Source organism: Lipophrys pholis (genome assembly GCF_963383615.2).
Source record: "Lipophrys pholis genome assembly, chromosome: 8".
Taxonomy (NCBI): Eukaryota; Metazoa; Chordata; class Actinopteri; order Blenniiformes; family Blenniidae; genus Lipophrys; species Lipophrys pholis.
This window is the reverse complement of record NC_137630.1, coordinates 27,630,912-27,648,137: the sequence shown is the minus strand read 5'-3', so window position 1 is coordinate 27,648,137 and position 17,226 is coordinate 27,630,912. Positions and strand designations below refer to the sequence as shown.

At 42.9% G+C, this 17,226-nt stretch overlaps 1 protein-coding gene across 3 annotated transcripts; it reads right to left on the bottom strand.

Moving 5' to 3' along the window:
- Window positions 1–11: 11 nt before the first annotated feature.
- sema3ga (sema domain, immunoglobulin domain (Ig), short basic domain, secreted, (semaphorin) 3Ga) lies at window positions 12–16,272 on the bottom strand. Of its 3 annotated transcripts, XM_080468614.1 has the most exons (19): window positions 15,792–16,272; window positions 15,655–15,720; window positions 13,813–13,949; window positions 9,139–9,299; window positions 8,943–9,005; window positions 8,718–8,837; window positions 8,405–8,498; window positions 7,060–7,179; window positions 6,794–6,939; window positions 5,084–5,198; window positions 4,918–4,987; window positions 4,602–4,746; window positions 4,266–4,488; window positions 4,099–4,187; window positions 3,959–4,000; window positions 3,702–3,859; window positions 2,759–2,826; window positions 2,507–2,634; window positions 12–1,221 (listed from the first exon to the last, which is right to left on the bottom strand). In XM_080468614.1, exons 3-19 carry the CDS (start codon window positions 13,922–13,924, stop codon window positions 844–846), a joined length of 2,232 nt encoding a protein of 743 aa, XP_080324740.1. In that variant the 5' UTR covers window positions 13,925–13,949; window positions 15,655–15,720; window positions 15,792–16,272; the 3' UTR covers window positions 12–843. The 3 variants fall into 3 exon arrangements, with proteins under 3 accessions (XP_080324740.1, XP_080324738.1, XP_080324739.1); XM_080468612.1 differs by lacking the exon at window positions 15,655–15,720 and having other exon boundaries at window positions 8,943–9,008; XM_080468613.1 differs by lacking the exon at window positions 15,655–15,720 and having other exon boundaries at window positions 15,792–16,269.
- Window positions 16,273–17,226: the final 954 nt, after the last annotated feature.

Here is a 17,226-nt window from a genome sequence, read left to right as displayed (position 1 = left end):
CTAAATCTGAGCCAGTTTCATTCCCATGTTTATAACATACTGTACAAAAAAAAAAAAAAAAAAATCTATTTCCTGTATCCTTTTCTCACATCTGTGCAAAGAACCCAAATTCCCTCGGACAACACCACCGACAAAGTGCATCACTGGAAGAACACTGTACGCTATACACATCTTCAATACTCACATACTGTAGGTCACCAAAGCACAGGACAGTAAGGGAGTCATTGTACGACAACATCCAATGGAATTAGCTTAACAGAACACGTTACACCTCACAAACATCATAACACACTAAAAATGGAACAACAGTAAAATATACAGCTTGCAACAAACAGACAGTACGCATGCAAAATATGCATCTTTTTCATTATCTTCATACAAGAGTAATCCAATGACAATATATATTATATTCACAATTAATATATTACATTTCTGTTTCAAGATACTTAAAAGAGACCATACCTGTGCTTTTGCACATTGTTGCCCACTAACTTATATGATGCATTCATTTTACATCAATGTCAGCCCTTAAAAAAAAAACAAAAAAAAAAACACAAAACCATAATCCAAGATTTGTGTGAAATATGTGATTGATCCCAGTGTGCAGTCAATACCGTAGCATGATAGATGCATCGTTGTAGAAATGTTTTTGTGGTCATCAGTAGTGTAAAATATATTAAAAAATATATTCATACTGGGCTGACACTTGTAGAAACACGGACATGGCAGAAGGACAGAGTCGTCCGTCTAATGAATGGAAGTGACGCCCAAAAACACGGGTCGAACTAAAAGTCCCCTAGAAAGTCCAGACAAAGTGATTGTGGACGGCGTCGGTGCCGCGCTCTAGCCGAGGCCTTGGTTCTGGCTCTCCGTGTGTCTGCGGCTGGTGCGCTTCCGCAGCTGCTGCTGTTTGGGGTTCAGCTGTTCCCAGTAGGACTGGCAGTACTGGTTGATCAGTCTGATCTCGGGGGGGAACGGCGTGGAGACGAAGGTTGACTGTGGGTACGACCCCGCCTGCCGCGTTTTGGGCTCCTCGTCCTCGTCCTGGGCGGTGAGGGCCAAGACGATGTCCCGGTCCAGGATGCGCAGCGCCACGCGGGCCACCGTGTGTTTGAAGTTGTTTTCGGTGGCGAGGCAGTGGTAGAGCCCCGCGTCTGATTGGTTGAGAGACTTGAGGAGGATCCCGTGGTTCGTCTTCAGAACTCCTGCAACACGGTTCAGCTGTGGACGGAAAAATGTCCAATTTAAATGTGTGTCGGTATTTTGAATCATTCATCAGTTCATCCTTCACTCACACTATCCATGTTACAGTTGTGGGCAGTGGAGGAAGTTACAAATTACAAATATTCACATTACTGTTATCATCATGAGGTTTTTTTTTGTTTGTTTGTTTGTTTGTTTACACAAACGTCAGACTTTATGGGACAAAAACGGCTTAAAGTGATTTCAACACTTATAGGTCAGTATAAAACAGTGCGATGTGCCATTTATACATGATAAACCAAAGAGTCTATCAACAAATATCGAGTACAAATATCCTACTATATAATGTATATTAATAACCCTTTATCTAGAAAGGGACTATGTCTGGGAAAGTACAATTCATGTTACATAATTGACTTTTACAAGCAATTAAAATGGCCTGAATTTTAAATATTTTAACTTTCAAATAACGTTTTTTCTTTGAACCTAAAAGCTTTAAAACATAAATTATTCACGAACTAAACTGCCAAAGTGTTTATTTACTCGTTTTTTTGGGGGGTCTGTAAAATGTGCTCTGATCTGACATGCTGCACAAATGTATTGCATTTAATGAATGTTGTTGACAATGTAGTTAAAACAGTAACTAATACTTTTAGTAACTTATTCATACTGTAGAACGGTTTCTGTTCTGGGGGTTAATCTGTGGAACACTCAGTGATCAACTTATAGGGAGTGGCTCGCCGTTAACTTTAAAAAAAATACTGTAAAATACAAAATAAAGGATTTCAGTTTTTACGGATTATGAGGGAAAGTGAATATTATTTATTATGTTATTCTTGTATGTTAGGAAAATCCTTTTGTTGTTTGTAAGTGAGTAAGTTTATCAGTATTTATAGGATGGGCAGAAAGAAGCCATCGGTCTCAGCCTCTTCCTGTTCTCGGTCAGTTAATGTAAACACTGTTGGTGTTTGTATTTTCTGTGTTGAATTACGACCAGAAATAAACCATTAAATCAGTCACGATGAGGAGTGCTCACCACTGCAAAACCTCAAGAAAGCAACACCTCCAGGAAATGTATTAAGTTGCTTTCTTGCTGAGAGGAGTGGAAACAACAAATCCCCTGGAGATGAGCGTTTCTTTTCGTATATAACAAGGAAAAACAGGCGCCTCGTGTGCAGTGGAGAGACGCGATAACCGCATTGATTTTCCTTCTCTTTCATCCTTCAGAGAGGAAACGGAGGCTGTCCCACAAACGTCAACCAATACATCACATTTTGAAAACAATTGATTTCCTCTGCCTCACCACTTTTCTCTTTCCTTCCCTCTGGAAAAGCCACTTGACAGTGGCCTGGGGAGAGCGAGGCTGACACTCCAGGAAGGTGCTGCTGCCCTCCACCCCGAACTGCACCGTCTCCCTCAGACGCTTCTCCACTGAGGACAATCAAAGAGACGGCGCGCAAAATGTCAGAATATGCCGCCCTGAACGGGCGCAGCAAACTATAAAAGTTGATTTGAAGTGTAAATAATGTTCAAAACATTTTTAAGAATGAAAGACCTTTGGCGTTGAAGCCTCGGCACTGCCTCAGTGGGTCGCCGTGTTTCACATCCTGTCTTCTGCTCCGCCTGAGACACAAATCAGACTTTTAATAATAATAATAATAATAATAATAATAATAAACACGTCTCAAAGCAAGGTGGCAAAGTGTTTCTTGACTAAATTAAAGGCAGACAACCAAAAAGACATTTTCAAAGTGTTTTTCTAGGATTGATTTGAATTATTTATTTCCTTGGGGAAAAAAAAAGGTGCAGGATGTCAAATTTAGGTAATGCCACTTTTCTGCAATAGGTGGCAGTATTGAGTCACTATAAAGACTCAGTTTGTCATCTGTCCTCTGCTTCTGAATTAGTGAGGCTGTTTGTTCTGATTTGGTCACTGATTAAGAGCTCCAGCTTCTGTCGTGCGTACCTCTTCATTTTCTATCTTTCCTGTTGGAAGGAGGACAAACTAGACAGAGTTACTCAGTTCTCACTCTTATTAAAAAGCCGTCTGTGTCTACGCTTGATTGCTTTTGCTCTGCATTTGTTAGGTTCTTGCATTTCTTTTCACTGATAACAGCGATTCAAATTGAAAGGTAGAACCACGGTTATTAACTACTTACACAGAAGAAAATAAACTGCCGTCATCTTGACGTCAACATGACTGTTGTTCTCTACTAGTAGTTGTTTTGTTTTTTTCATCCAACTTCAGTAATTAAAACAAAAATTGCATACTGCACCTTTAAAGGAAACGTGCCTCCAATCCTCTGTATTTAATCTTGTAATTATTCATTTGGACCTCGGGCTACGTTTAAGGAATCCACGACTCAGCGTTACGCTTCCTTTTCAAGTGGTTAAAAAATGATCATACGCTGGTAGCCAGTAAAGCGAAACTAATTGAAAACTACAACTCACTCCTACTCCCTTTTAAGGTCTAGGCCCAGACGTGAGACAGCTCCAACCTTTTGGTGGACGGTGTGAACGCAGAGCAGCTCTCGCCGTCCCACGCACAGTAGGGGTCCCGGGCCAGGCAGCAGTCTGAGCAGGCCCGGCCGTACACGCCACAGCGGTGCAGCGACACTTGGGTCAACCCGGCGTCTGAAGACACGTACAGCTGTTGCTGCAGAGACGCAAGCAAAACAGAATGTGAAGTATCCATTTTAATACATGCCGGGAAATGCAAGCCAGTCAGATCCGAGTTTGGAAAGTCGACCCTTACTCTTTTAGATGATATCTTCATTGTTTTGACAGGAGCTCTGCTCTATAAATACATTAAAAGAAAGAAGAAAAAAAAGAAGTTTTTAGACTTCATGCTTATGATCAAGGCATCGTAGTTTCAGAAGAGACATTTTGACATACCCGAAAAACTTCCACTTCCTCCAGCGTCAGTTCCTCAAAGCTGGTCGGATCCTTGGGCAACACTATGACTTTTTGCACCGTCCCTCGATCTACAGACAATAATTCCATGAATCACCTGGATTTCCTTGAACGATGAGGTCATTTGATTGCGTAAGAAGTTGCCTCACCTGTTCCCAGGAAAAGCACCTCATAGCGTCCATCCACAGCGTCCACCTGGTCCACCACCAGGGCCGTGAAGCGATAGTCCACGCCGGTTCTCACCACCAGGGGGCGGCGGTGGATCGGGTAAACTGGGTGAAACATGAGGGGGTGGGCTCTGATGAAATTCACTGCCTCATCTGAAAAGTTCTTGGAGGAGCGGATTCCTGGAGTGAAGGTGCCTCCTGGACACTGGAGGAAGACGTTCAGCTTTAATCACCAGCTTACTTCAAATTATATATAAATAATAATATGTGTGCTGTTAAATCTACTGAATGGCTGCAGATTACATGAGTGAAACGTACCGTTCCGGGCCGTGGGTAGGGAATCTTTCCAGTGTATTCAGTCCACTGGTAATTATGGCCGTGTTTGTGGGCGAACGGTCCATTGAAGACGTTGCGAATGTCAGCCATGGAGTACACACAGACTGCTGAGCCCTTGAACACAGAGCTTCAGCGCAGACAGACAATTAGGTAAGACAGCTTGCACCCAACCCATGAAATGAAAGCATGAATTAGAGACAACAATGTGAGGGGGAAAAAAGGACAACAAAAAAACAACTGAGGTAAGGAGTTTGTGTGAAGTGTGTATCGCTCAACGCGGCCTCCGGCGGTGCCTCACCCTGCGGTGGTGAAGAGGGCGTACACCATAGGGTTCCGCTCATCCTGCGTCGGCTGGATGAACACGTCGCCTGGAAGACGGATGACGAGTGGATCAATAACACAATCAGCGAGCGTGTTGCGATTAAAGTGCAATCAGCCCAAACAGATTTTTGGTATGACTTTACGTAGTTCATCAAATCGGGTCTCCACTCCGTCTTCGCCGATCACCGAGCAGATAAGGCGAGCCTTCAGGAACGTGGTCCAGCGGTTCACCAGCGACTTCTGTCCCCCTTCATCATTCTGGACGGGAAGGAAAGTAGGTCGTTCATCAATAAGTGCAACCGTTTATCTCTTATTCTTGGATCACAAGGTAAGCGGCATACACCGATCAGCCACAACATTACGACCACCTAGTATTGCGTGGGTCCATCTTGGTGACGTACTATTAATACACCGGTTTTAACTTCTGCAAGCAGCGAGGAACTTCCTAAATCAAAAACATCCGGCTGGACAAGTGATATCATGGCACATCAGTAGTTTCCCAAAGTCTGTCAGCATTTAGGTTGATGTCTTTTCCCAGCAGGACTTTATTCCATTCAATTAAAGAGACAAACTCAAGATCATTTATGTTAAAACATGTTTTATGAGGTCTAAATGCGTTTTAAAAGGTACAAATTATTTTTTTAAAAGTATAATTTTGTGTCAATCCATGACTGCAGTTGGAGGCTACAACTAATTTCAAATTGAAAGCCTCTGGCAAACTCACTTATACTTGTTTTGATTTAAGGGCCTCATACGGAACATTTTGACCTCAAATGGCAAAATAAACTATAAATAAGAAACTCCAAATGTCAGCTCTTGTTCCGAGTGCAGACGGATGAGGACATCATGACAAAGTCCACAGTTAATTCAATATTTTCCATTTAACCAAAAACAAGTTGAGACATTCAAAAGAAAAATACGCCATTTTAACATTACGCCATTTTGGACGCAAAATAGTGAAACGTCCAGAAACCTAAATGTTCTAAATGTGAGCAGCCAATGTTTCTTTTTAATTCTGTTGGATTTAAAAATAAAACTATTAACTTTGCTGAACTGTCGGGCAATCCTTCGACACTGTGAAACCCTGAGCTACACAACAACTACAAATACTCCAGTGAGCTATATTATTATAATTATTATTATAATTAATATTGTGTCGGGCACATCAGTAAACTTCCACGTACACAGACGTACTGTTTATTCTCACATCTTTCCATAAGAACCAGCATTAATTATTCAACAATAACCCTCCAGCTGGTTTTGGATCGGAAGGGACGGCATTTATTCGCCTTAAAAAGCTTCAGAAGCAAAGTAAGGACACCACACTGGTCAAGCCAATGCTTTAAGCCCTTGAGACGCAACACCAGGGTACTTCATTGACGTGCGCTGGCTGCTCGTGTGTCGAATGAATGAACGTCCGAGTCCTAATTTCAAATTAATATTTAAACTTGCAGAGTCCAATACACTCGTGCTCACATTTCCAATACATCCAGACGTGTAACCTTGCGTCAGGGGTCAAAAACGGTTTTCTCCTTCTGGGTGGAATCCCTGTCCAACATGGAAAAGTTCCCCCAAGGCACTTTCTGTTCCTCCACCCACAAAAACTGCAGTTGTGGAGAGGTTCTGACCCAGTGGTTAAATCCATCAGTTTCACCCCTGTGAAGCTTGCTCAAGTGGCTTTCCCATTTCTCTGCCTCCAACACATACAATTTGAGTCTAAATGCTCACTTGCAGCCTGATATGTTCCCGCCCACTTGCACCACAGGAAGAAGATAACCAGTTTTACTCAATTCACCTGTCGGTGTTCATAATGACACGGCTGATCTGTGTACATTCCCACTGGTTGGGCTTACCAGACACACTCGTCCCACCCGGGCTAAGACGGTGGGGCTGGCCCCGCCGCTGGAGTCTAGACTCTTCTCACGGAAGAAGAAGTAAAGTTTGTCGTCATTCTTTTCTGCACTGTCAGGGATCTGCTGGATCTGAATAAACACCGGCTCTGGAGGATGAGAACGGATAAGCAGGGAAGGGATTGAGACAAGTGGTTGTCAAATAAAATGAGAGGAACCATAACCTGCAATCACCAGGCAGTTGCTGCCTCACACCCACACTTACTCACCGTTGAGCCACCTGGAGTCGTACTGCTCCGTCCTGATCGCCGTCCTCCCGCCCATGGTCCTGAACAGAGCGGCGTCTGTGCTCATGAAGTCAATATGGACGCCCGCGTAGAGGTTACTGTCTGCAGAGACGGGCGCAATAAGAGAACCGAGACGTGAAACTTCATAACTCAGCAGCTTGAGGAATTTGAGAGCAATTTGAGGGGTTTTCACCCTTAAATCATGACTGTCGAATCCTGGTCCTGGAGGGCAACTTCTTTATAGGTCTGTGGTGTGTCGGTGCTCCAACACACCTGAATCTGATGAAAATGTCACCATGAGGCTCTGCTGAAGGCCTGATAACAACTACTTCATTGCAAACAGGTGTGTGCCGGGAAGAGGGAAACGTCTTAAAACAGGTATGAACAACGAGAGGATCGCACACCTCATGTGGTTCATGTCATTTTTTCAAAAATTGATAAATTATAGGTCTGGCAGATGGAGAAGGAGGTCCGCTATCAGTTGTAAATTTTGTGATACTTACTATATCATTAAATGCATTGTGACAAGTATGAAATGCCTTTGTACTACTGTGACTAAATGCACTTGTTTGCCTGGACCTGTCCTATTTTCACATCCTGGTTAGGTTGTTTTTTTTTTACAAATACAATATGATTTTTATTGCTTTTCAAAGGACTAACAAAAAGAAATCCCTCTTATTCAAGGTTAACCTTAACTTAACCATGATGTCTCTGCAGAGGAATTCAAAATACTTCCCATTACCCAGTTTTGTAAAGAACTCAATTAAGAGACATACAGGTAACTCCATCTATTTTTCTTTATAGTTCATGGTGACAAACCAAATCACCTCAAATGCCTGTTGGACTGTGAGAAGAGACTACTATGTCCTGTCAGGTGAGAGTGCTGCACTGCAAATTATTTGGCCATGGCCAAGTTTTAAAGTCTTATTTTAAGACATTACACATAATTTGGCTTGTTTTAAAGGTTATTTATTTGTTTTTAATCTTTGATTTGATAGTACAATCTTAAATGTAGTTTAAAAAACTCATTTCAAGATCTCTTAAAAAGTCACATTTACTTGCTGCATGGACAGATCGGATAATTTCACTAGTTTTAAGGAATTTTCTTCTCAAATTTAGTCTTCATATCTTATGTTTGGGCTACCCTTTTTTGCAGGATACCCGCTACACCACTGCAGGTTCTTGGTCTCAATGTGGCTCTTCAGTAGAAGGGTGGAAGTGTTGCACAATTATCAAAGTTGCCCAATCTGATCTTCAACGTACAAGAACCAACGACGCTCCAGGAACCAGGGTTCAACAGCACAGCTGTGAGTGACGGCGGTCTTACTGATCAAAACTGCAACGTTCTCCTGTTTTGGATCGTAGGAACATTTTCCCTTCCCTGAATCCACGTACCCAGGGACCAGCCTGAACAGGTAGTCCTGCAGAAGCAAATTAGACACGGAGGTTTGTGTTAAAAATAGAACTGCTAAGACATCACAAGGGAACATGGGGGGAAAGAAAATCATAAACAAATCGGTGTCCCAGTTTGTAGTCCTGAAATATTTAGCAGAACGGCGCTTTCCAGGTCTACTGCTGGAGGAGGGTCTTTTTATTTTGCTGTAAATCTCACCCGGGGGCATGTGAAATGGCTCGCTCACCTCTGCCCTCCAGCCTCGGTTGATAAACGTGCAGATGGGCTGGTACGCCCCCGTCCCACAGGTGTAGAGGTGGGTGCGGTTCCACGGCTCTATCAACCTCACAAAGTTGGCACATTCACCCTGGACAAAAAGAGTGACTCAGAAACATTGTTGAAAGCAGAAGGATTTTGGATTTTTTTTTTTCTCCCCTTCCTGAAAGAACAGGATGTAAACGTGTGACCTCACCTGTTTTCCTTTTCCCGTCATCTGACATTCGCCCTTTCTCTTAGCAGACGCTGGCCAGTGGATCTGCTTTTACAAAAAGGCACAAAAACGCAGAAATGCTGATTTATTAGGGATCATTGTGCTTGAGAGACTTAATGCCACGGGCTTGAATAGCAGACTGGATTTAGGAAAACAAGCTGCTGGAATGTGTACGCACAATGAGCGGCTCCTTGTTGACATTGTGCATATCCAGAGCCACCAGGTACTCGCGGCTCCCCAAGTACAGACGGCCCTGATCCTGATCCATGAGGAGGATACGGTAATCGCTGGTGTTGAAGGAGAAGCTGAAGGGCCGTGCTGCCCGGGTGTCCATGAGTTCTGTGTGGAGAGTGTTGCAATGATTAAAAAAAACTGGAAAAAATAAAACAGCACCCACATATAAACCTTTTGAAAAAAAAAAAAAACCAGGAGAGCAAAGATAACCTCTGGAAATGTGCTCATATTATCCCCTTTATGACTTTTACATGTTTCATTACTGACTTGGATGACTTGCTCTCTCAAACGACACATTTCTCACTTCCCCACTGGAAAATGTGTGTCGCTGATTAAATATGACTCGACTTCGAGCATTTAAAGAAACATATTCGCTTTTAAGATCTTAATATTTCATGTGTCCTGACTTGCTGATTGAGTTTGAGGCACTCCGTGACTCGTCGGAGTTAGACGAAAAAAGCGAGTCCCCGAGGAAACACGGTGAGCGAGACTCACAGCTAATTCTTAAGATCAGGTCTGTGCGCAGCAGAGCATGACCTGTTAAGACATGCTGCGGTAGAAAATGTTTCTACCCTTTTTTTTTTTTTTTTTTTGTTCTCCTGAAAGCTTTGATTGAACAATTTTCATCTGCTGTGAGACAAATGGACTCCGCGCAGCCCTTTTGTTTCCATTCGTGCAGCCAAGGAGTCACCGCGTCGCTTCAAACGCATACATACAGCACATCTGTGGCATGTGCACAATATTGACCATATGTCAATGCCGGGGACACGGCGGAGGCATGTTAAAGACAGCGGGCTTATGTAATGACAAATGTTCACAGGGACCCTTCAGAAGCGGGCTTACAGGGATTCAAGAGGAAGCGCAATCTTTATTTACATCAAAGTGCCTGCCATCTTCCTTTTGAGGCCACCGCTAACAGGAAGCATTCAAGGTGCCACTAAAATAAAAATAAGCGATGCAATCGGATCTCCGGCAGACGCGGCGACGGAGTCGGCGAGATGGGACGAGGTCCGGTTCTGTTTTCCGGGAGATAAACAAAAGATAACAGGCCACTGGCCGAGCTCCACTGGGCCATGGTGAATTCACAGAAGAGGCTAAATGTGGAAACGCCACACCCCTATACATGTCTCCATTCTCCCAAAATAGCAAACAATGTCCTGCCATCATCTGGTAAACATTCAGCAAACACTTATCCCCTAACAACATACTGACACTGATAGGGAAACACTGGGAAGGACACACAATTCAAGTACAGCTGGGCCACTACGACTCCTCATGTTACAACCCGACAACATATTGTCACTAGGGCACTAATGACTGCTGCCATTTAGTCCCAGACTTATCTACAGTATGAACACGCTGGTGACAGCATGGCGAGGGCATGAGTATCTCAAACATGGCTTCAATTACACCGCACATTTTGCTCTCTAGCAATGCTGACTAATTCTATCAAACCGGCCTCCGTCAGGCCCTTTTGAAGTGAACGTAACACACACAGCCTCCCAGCGGCAGAGGAAACAATACAGGATCCCTGTCCTCTGTGGGCCTCCTGCACCCCAGAGTGTCACTTATTCGTTCAGAGGAGTCACATGTCCTCCAGCCGCCCCGAAAAACCTCCTCCGCAGGCGCCTCTGGGAACAAAGAGACTCGCTGTCACAAACAATGAACAATAAATCCTCGGAGTGGCAGAAAAACAGTTGGGAGAGTAAATCCAACTTTTCTCCTTCTTGTTTGGTATTAGGGTGGGGGATGGGGGTGGGGCGGTGTGGGGGGGGGGGGGGGGGGGGGCTGAGGTCTGAGTGAATCTACTTCATCTGTGAGTTCCTTACTTGCAATTTAAAATTCAACACCTCACAGCTGCCCTGAACTCTCCACCAGCTCCCGTGTATGAATATGTTATGACGAGCTCTCTGCAGATGTAAATTCTTTCATTCGAAAGGATCGAGATCAAGACCAGACTTGTGTAATTAGTCAGACTGTTACTTTTTCACTCTCCCCGCTGCAAAACACACATATAAGCTGTTTACTGCGAGGGGGGGATTAGTGTTAAAGGTCACATAAAAACGCTGAGCAATTACCCACTCAAGCCTTTAAATGGAACTGTCTCGTACGCGACAGCATGCAGACAGACGTCTTGCGCCTTGCAACATCAGTTTCACTTCTAACATCAGCTGCATGTCGACTCAAACTGCCGGCTCCCGTCGACCGCAGATCACATGCTCGGCTCGCGTCTAATCTGCTTCAGATGGCTTTGCTTGAAATTGTGCAAAAAGTATCGCCAGAAATCACGGCACTTTGAAATGATAAAGGGAAAACAAACATTTCAGCAGCTGCCTGGACCTGACCTGCAACCAGAGTGTTTTTCTTTTTTTTTTATCTCTGCTGCACATGAAAGCGCTCAGGAATGTTGCAAATCTGATTCACACCTCTAATTCTCACCTACGCGTCCTCGGCGCGTGACGTGCGTCCCTGAGCAAATTGAAGTGACAACATGACAGGGATGGAGCAATGACTGTAATCATCCCCAATTGTTTTGATCAAAGGTGTCATCCACATATTTGGAACACGAATCTCTACCGTTAGGAGTTTTAATGGGCAACAGGCAGCAGGCATGGGAAACTCCCAAATGCCAAAGAAAAAAAAAAAAAAAAAAAAAAAAGCAACCACCCATACATCCCATATTGAATTTACCCCTCGCGGCAAAAATAGGATTATCACTCCTAACTATCATTGTGCTGCTGTGATCAAGTTTCAGGTGTTTCCTCCTTGTGTCATGCTGTCAGACTTCAAAAAACACGAAAGAACCGACAGGTCAGATGGTAGTGTTTGTGGGTTTTAGGGCGTGGGGGGAGAAACTTGGTCGAAGGGCACAAGCGGCAAACCAACCACACGTAATATCCACCTTTTGTTTTCAGCGTCGCACTGTTTGACATGCAGCAGGAAATACGCTCTTTACATATGTATGAAAAGGAAACATAACCGCAGGCTCGGGTGCGTGCGCCAGCGACTTAGCAGTGCAAAACCCAACAAGTAACGTAAACTACCATGATAATCCCTGCTGTCAAAGGAGTTTAAGTTCATCAAAATGAAATCCGGTGTTGGGAATAACTGTAGCTGCAGTCACGTCACCACTTCTGCTAATAAGGTAGAAAAAAAACCCAACAACAAACAAACAAGAAGAAAGAGTGAAAGTAAAAAGAATGGAAAATAATTTTTCCTTTTATCGTACTTGTACTGAAGTATGAGTGATAGTACATAACTGAGAAAACAACCATGAAAGTACAATTCACATCAGGTAATGTACTTCATTACTTTTATAATCCTGAATCCGTACTGAGTAAACACATGATTTGAAGTAGTATTCAAACCGTTCCTCTGCATGTTTGTAGCCAATAACTTCGTTCTTCAACAGAGAAAATTCATCTTTCACATCTACATTAGTTCACAAAACTGAGTGACGTAGTGTAATTGTGTACATTTCATTGTTTTCTGGAGAAATGTGCGAGAAAGTACCTGGATTATACATCCAAATTGAATTAAATGCTGGCTAACAACGCCATAAAACATTCTATATATACGCCCACAATCAGTGGTTTTTGAGCACTTGAGGAACTTTACATGTAAAGGTGTATTAATGCAGCAATAAAAGTCATAGATGCACCGACATAACTGCACCATCGATAATCCTCGTCCAGCAGCTGCTTCCAGAAGCATCTGTGAATTTGTTCCTCGGCTCTGGCCGTCGATTGGCTTTCTGTGTTCCGTACGACACCTCAACAGTTTCTCAGCTCTTCCCCAATCCCTCACAGGTTTCCCAGACACTCCGCACTCTTTGTTCTGCTTTGTTTCTGTTGACTGCTCCATATTTTACCATTTTTATTTGCCGTTTCCTTTTGGTGCCATTGTGATTGCACTTTCGGTAAAATACACCAGGAATGGAGGTTATTCGGTGGAACTGTAGCAGCATTCTGTTGTCACACAGTGACATCTAGTGGTCTCAGATGGTATATATAGTTCTGTACTGATAAATATGGAAGCCGTTTTTTAATATTAGTTGCATGCTCATTGAAAATACAAACAAATGTAGGACTTATTGTCCAAAAAACACTTGATTCTGAAATTGGTTATGCAGTAAGAATCACACAAGGTTGAGAAGAATTTTTAGTCATACTTTTGATATTCATGAGAAAAATTGGCGAGCTGAAGAGCTGACGTCTCTGGCTTTCCAGCTTCGAAGGCTGTTATCTAATAATTCACTATTTCCCTTAACTCCTTTTAAGCGCCTCCTTTTTCGCAAACTTGGTCCTTGTTGTTTTCACATCTTTCCCGTTTCTGTCACAACTCAAGCTTCACTTCACTTGACTTCCTAAATGAACATTAGTTTCCTATTATAAGACCTTTCTGCACGTTTGTAGTTAATCTCGGCTCTTCCCCATTACTCCACAAACTACCTCTCTTGCTTAACGTTTAGAAGATAGAGCATCTTCCTCCAACTAACTGATGTAGTTCAGGCAAACATTTGGAGTTCCTAATAAAGTAACTCCAAAACTTTCTGCGGGAGTAGTTACTGTGGTGGAGTTGCAACTGTCAGTGACTTGCTCAACAATGATGAACTCACCTTTGAAGGAGAGGCGAACTCTGGGCGCCGACTGCTGCAGGCCCGAGCCTCCGTAAACACACAAGGCCAACAGGAGGAGTTGGGCTCCAGATGCTGTCATGGTAACCGTCATGCAGGTAGCCCACAGAGATCTAAATCTGGACGAAAGAAGAAAGAGGAATGAACTATTATTATAGAGTGCCCCATGAGAAATATGAGACAGAAAAAGAAGGACGGACAGACACACTCTCTCTCTCTCTCTCTCTCTCTCTCTGATCTCTGTGATCAGAAGTTTGGCCTGCAGCCTTCCGAGACAGGACTTCCAGTTTAGCAGGGGAGAACAACGTCCAAATCTTCACACCTGCTCTGGAAACTATGACAGCCCTATTATTTATTTAAAGTGTAAACGTAGTGAGGTATGTGTCGAGCCTGTATAATGGGACTTGCAGCTCTTTGGAAAAAGTCTGGCATCTTCATCTTGTACATCTTACAAAACGTGACACGCTTTCTTATACCTCGATTTTGCCGATTCTTTTTTTTTTTCCTCCATCGAAAGCAGTATAAAAGGGGAATAACATAATAAAGATGCCCATCAATGATTCCCTCTTGGCTCTCCTTCTGTCTTTCAACAAAGCATGTCGACGCACTCTCAGAAGTTGACGAGTGAAATACACGACACTTCAAAGAAAACAGGTAGTCCTCGCTGAAACAATTCCTGACAGTTTAGGGGTGTTGAAACGTGGTCTAACTGTTAGACCTTAACTCAAGCATTCATTATGCATCTGCACTTTGCTGGAGAGGATCCCATATAAATTATGAATACTAAAAGCTGAGTCCATAACATCCATTAAATTGTCTCCCTGAAGGTGTGCTTTGCTCGGGCTATAAGCTACCCCACGGGCTTTTCTTTTTCTCATGACGTCCGTGTAGCAGAGGTCTCCAGGGCACAAGGTACAAGGCTGAAAATGACTGCTTTTAGGAAGAGTGATTCATGGTGGGTGGAAAAAAAAGTGTGTGTGTGTGTGTGTGTGTGTGTGTGTGTGTGTGTGTGTGTGTGTGTGTGTGTGTGTGTGTGTGTGTGTCCACAAATTGTTTAACGTTTTCTTTTTCTCATTTAATTTATGAGCGACACTTGATTTTAAAAAACATGTTCCCATAAATGACCGATGTTCATATGAGTGAATTCATAAACATTGAGGAATTTAAAGGAAAAGCTATGGGTGATATCTCACAGCCTCCTTGGCATGATCATCTGATCACCAGGGGAGCCTGATTTCTACCCCCTACCCCCCCTCCTCTAACAAACACTGCAAATTAACTGCTAAAAATACATATGCACCATGAGATGTGTCTTCAGAATAGGGAGGAGACGTTTTCTTTAATGTCATGAGCAGCTAATTGTCCCCTCAAATAGAGAACCAGGTAATAAAACAGCACTGTAAAAAAAAACATACATGCAGAGGGAGATCTTAAGAAAACAAGTGTTATTTGTTCATTAATTATAATAATAAATCACTCGAGCATGTCTATGACTGAATGAATCAGGACTGAAAATGACAGAACATTTCATTTAGCCACCGAATAAAAGATGAGAATAAACAGACAAGTGGTTGTTATTTCTACTGAAATATCTTTTAAAATCATAATTCGGGAAATATTTTGGACCCATTATTTTACGCATGGAGGCTTCTTAAGAGTGTGATGGCCTGATTCCGTGGCGGCTGGGTGGAGAACGGCTGAGAATGATTAAAGTTCTGCTGTAATAATATATGGTTTTGCCTTTAAAAAAGGAAAGGAAGAAAAAAAAATAATTACAGGACTTCAGTAACCTTGTCCTCTTCCAGTGGAGCGGCGCGCACTTACCTGTGAACTCAACATCCAGAAATAGGAACCGCACAAATGTGTGCGCACTGCCGGTGATCCGCCGCGCTACAGAGTAACCAAACCGGAGTTAAAAGTTAAACCAAAGTGGGGGAGGAGGTGGAAGTTAAAGGTCCTACCTTTGATTTCTGCCCCTTTCTGGATCGCTGCGTTGCGCCTGCGAGCTCCCAAACTTGCGGGATGTTACCGCTGCATTCCCCGCGTTGTGCGCCCTCGAAGCTGGAACTGGAAAAATCTCCCTCAGCGGCTCTGCGCACGCATTAAACAATCCCTTTGCAAATTCCTCTTGAGAAAAAAAGAAGAAGAAGAAGAAGGAGGAGGAGGGGGGAAGAAAGCTAATCAGTCGCTATTAATCTGCCGCCTAAGCAACCTTCTGCTTTTTTTTTTAAAGAGGACAAAAAAAGTGATCCCTTGACGCGCTTAATCCACTCTTTTCCCCCCTAAAATAAAAGTTGAAGAATCAGCGAGGTGCGTTCAAATGCCGCTCCGTGGATCCGGTGAGGGGACTTGTGTGGATCTGCAGGGAGAATCAAGGGACCAGGTGCAGGTGTTGGGAGGGAGAGAGAGTCCGCCCTGCTGTCCTCTCCCTTCTGTTCTGCCCCCACCCAGCCTCCCCTCTCCTGTTGGCCCACAGCAGCATTGGACCAAACCTCTTGGTACACCATATGGGTATGATTAACCCCATCACTGCCGGCGAGTTCAACACTCCACTCCCAACTGTCAACTGTTACTCTGTGGCAATCCGATCATTTCCCTCTCTCTCTCTCATTTCAGGGGGAATTCTTTTGGTAATTATATGAAGAGGGGCTGTCTGAAACATTTTCTCAGGCATCAGCAGGACCAAAGGCGATTGTTAGACATGATGAAGGGGCTGGAATTTGCTATTAAATGAAATTGGTACTTGGAGATGGAAAAAAAAACCAAAACCCTGGGAATGTGTTGTGTCTTATCTTGGTGATCTGTCAAGGGGAAATGTTTAAGACAGAGAATAGTACTTGGTTACTAATCAAATACTCACATTGCTGTAATGAAGTACATTTAAAAAAACCACCATTTCACTTTGACCTTCACCACCACGTGGCAAAATGTTGACTTTCAATCTAAATGGTTTTTACTCATCTTTTAAAGTATTTTATACTACCCACGTTTTTACTACTTTTAATTTCTTTTAATTGTGTTTGTTTTATTGTACTGTCTGTATCTTTTACCTATTTTATGCCAGTGTGTGAACTGTGCACTTTAACATCTTATTTATTTGTTGATCATCTCTTTGGTCCACTGTGGTGTCTTTATAAATGAAGTCTTCAACTAGAATCTAATTTTACTCATATTTAGGCAAAATTTACACCATTTAATTTAACAAATTAACACAGGGTTATATTTATACACCTCATTGTTTGTCTTAGAAATCAAATATTGAATGCCTGATTTGGAAAAAAGCAATACAAATGTTTTTAAAAAGTATTACTTCAAGTAATTTTATATTACCTTGTGCATTTTCAAGAATATTTCTTTTACTTGCTACTGACTGCAATTTAGGAAATGTAACATTTG

What these genes read in the sequence shown, in the direction of transcription:
- sema3ga (XM_080468612.1), bottom strand. Translation starts at nt 13,924, where the DNA reads ATGACGGTTACCATGACAGCATCTGGAGCCCAACTCCTCCTGTTGGCC. An exon ending in TGACGGGAAAAGGAAAACAG is followed by an intron (nt 8,838 to 8,942) that starts GTGAGGTCACAC and finishes CTTTTTGTCCAG; the next exon opens with GGTGAATGTGCCAACTTTGT. An exon ending in ACCGAGGCTGGAGGGCAGAG is followed by an intron (nt 8,499 to 8,717) that starts GTGAGCGAGCCA and finishes TTGCTTCTGCAG; the next exon opens with GACTACCTGTTCAGGCTGGT.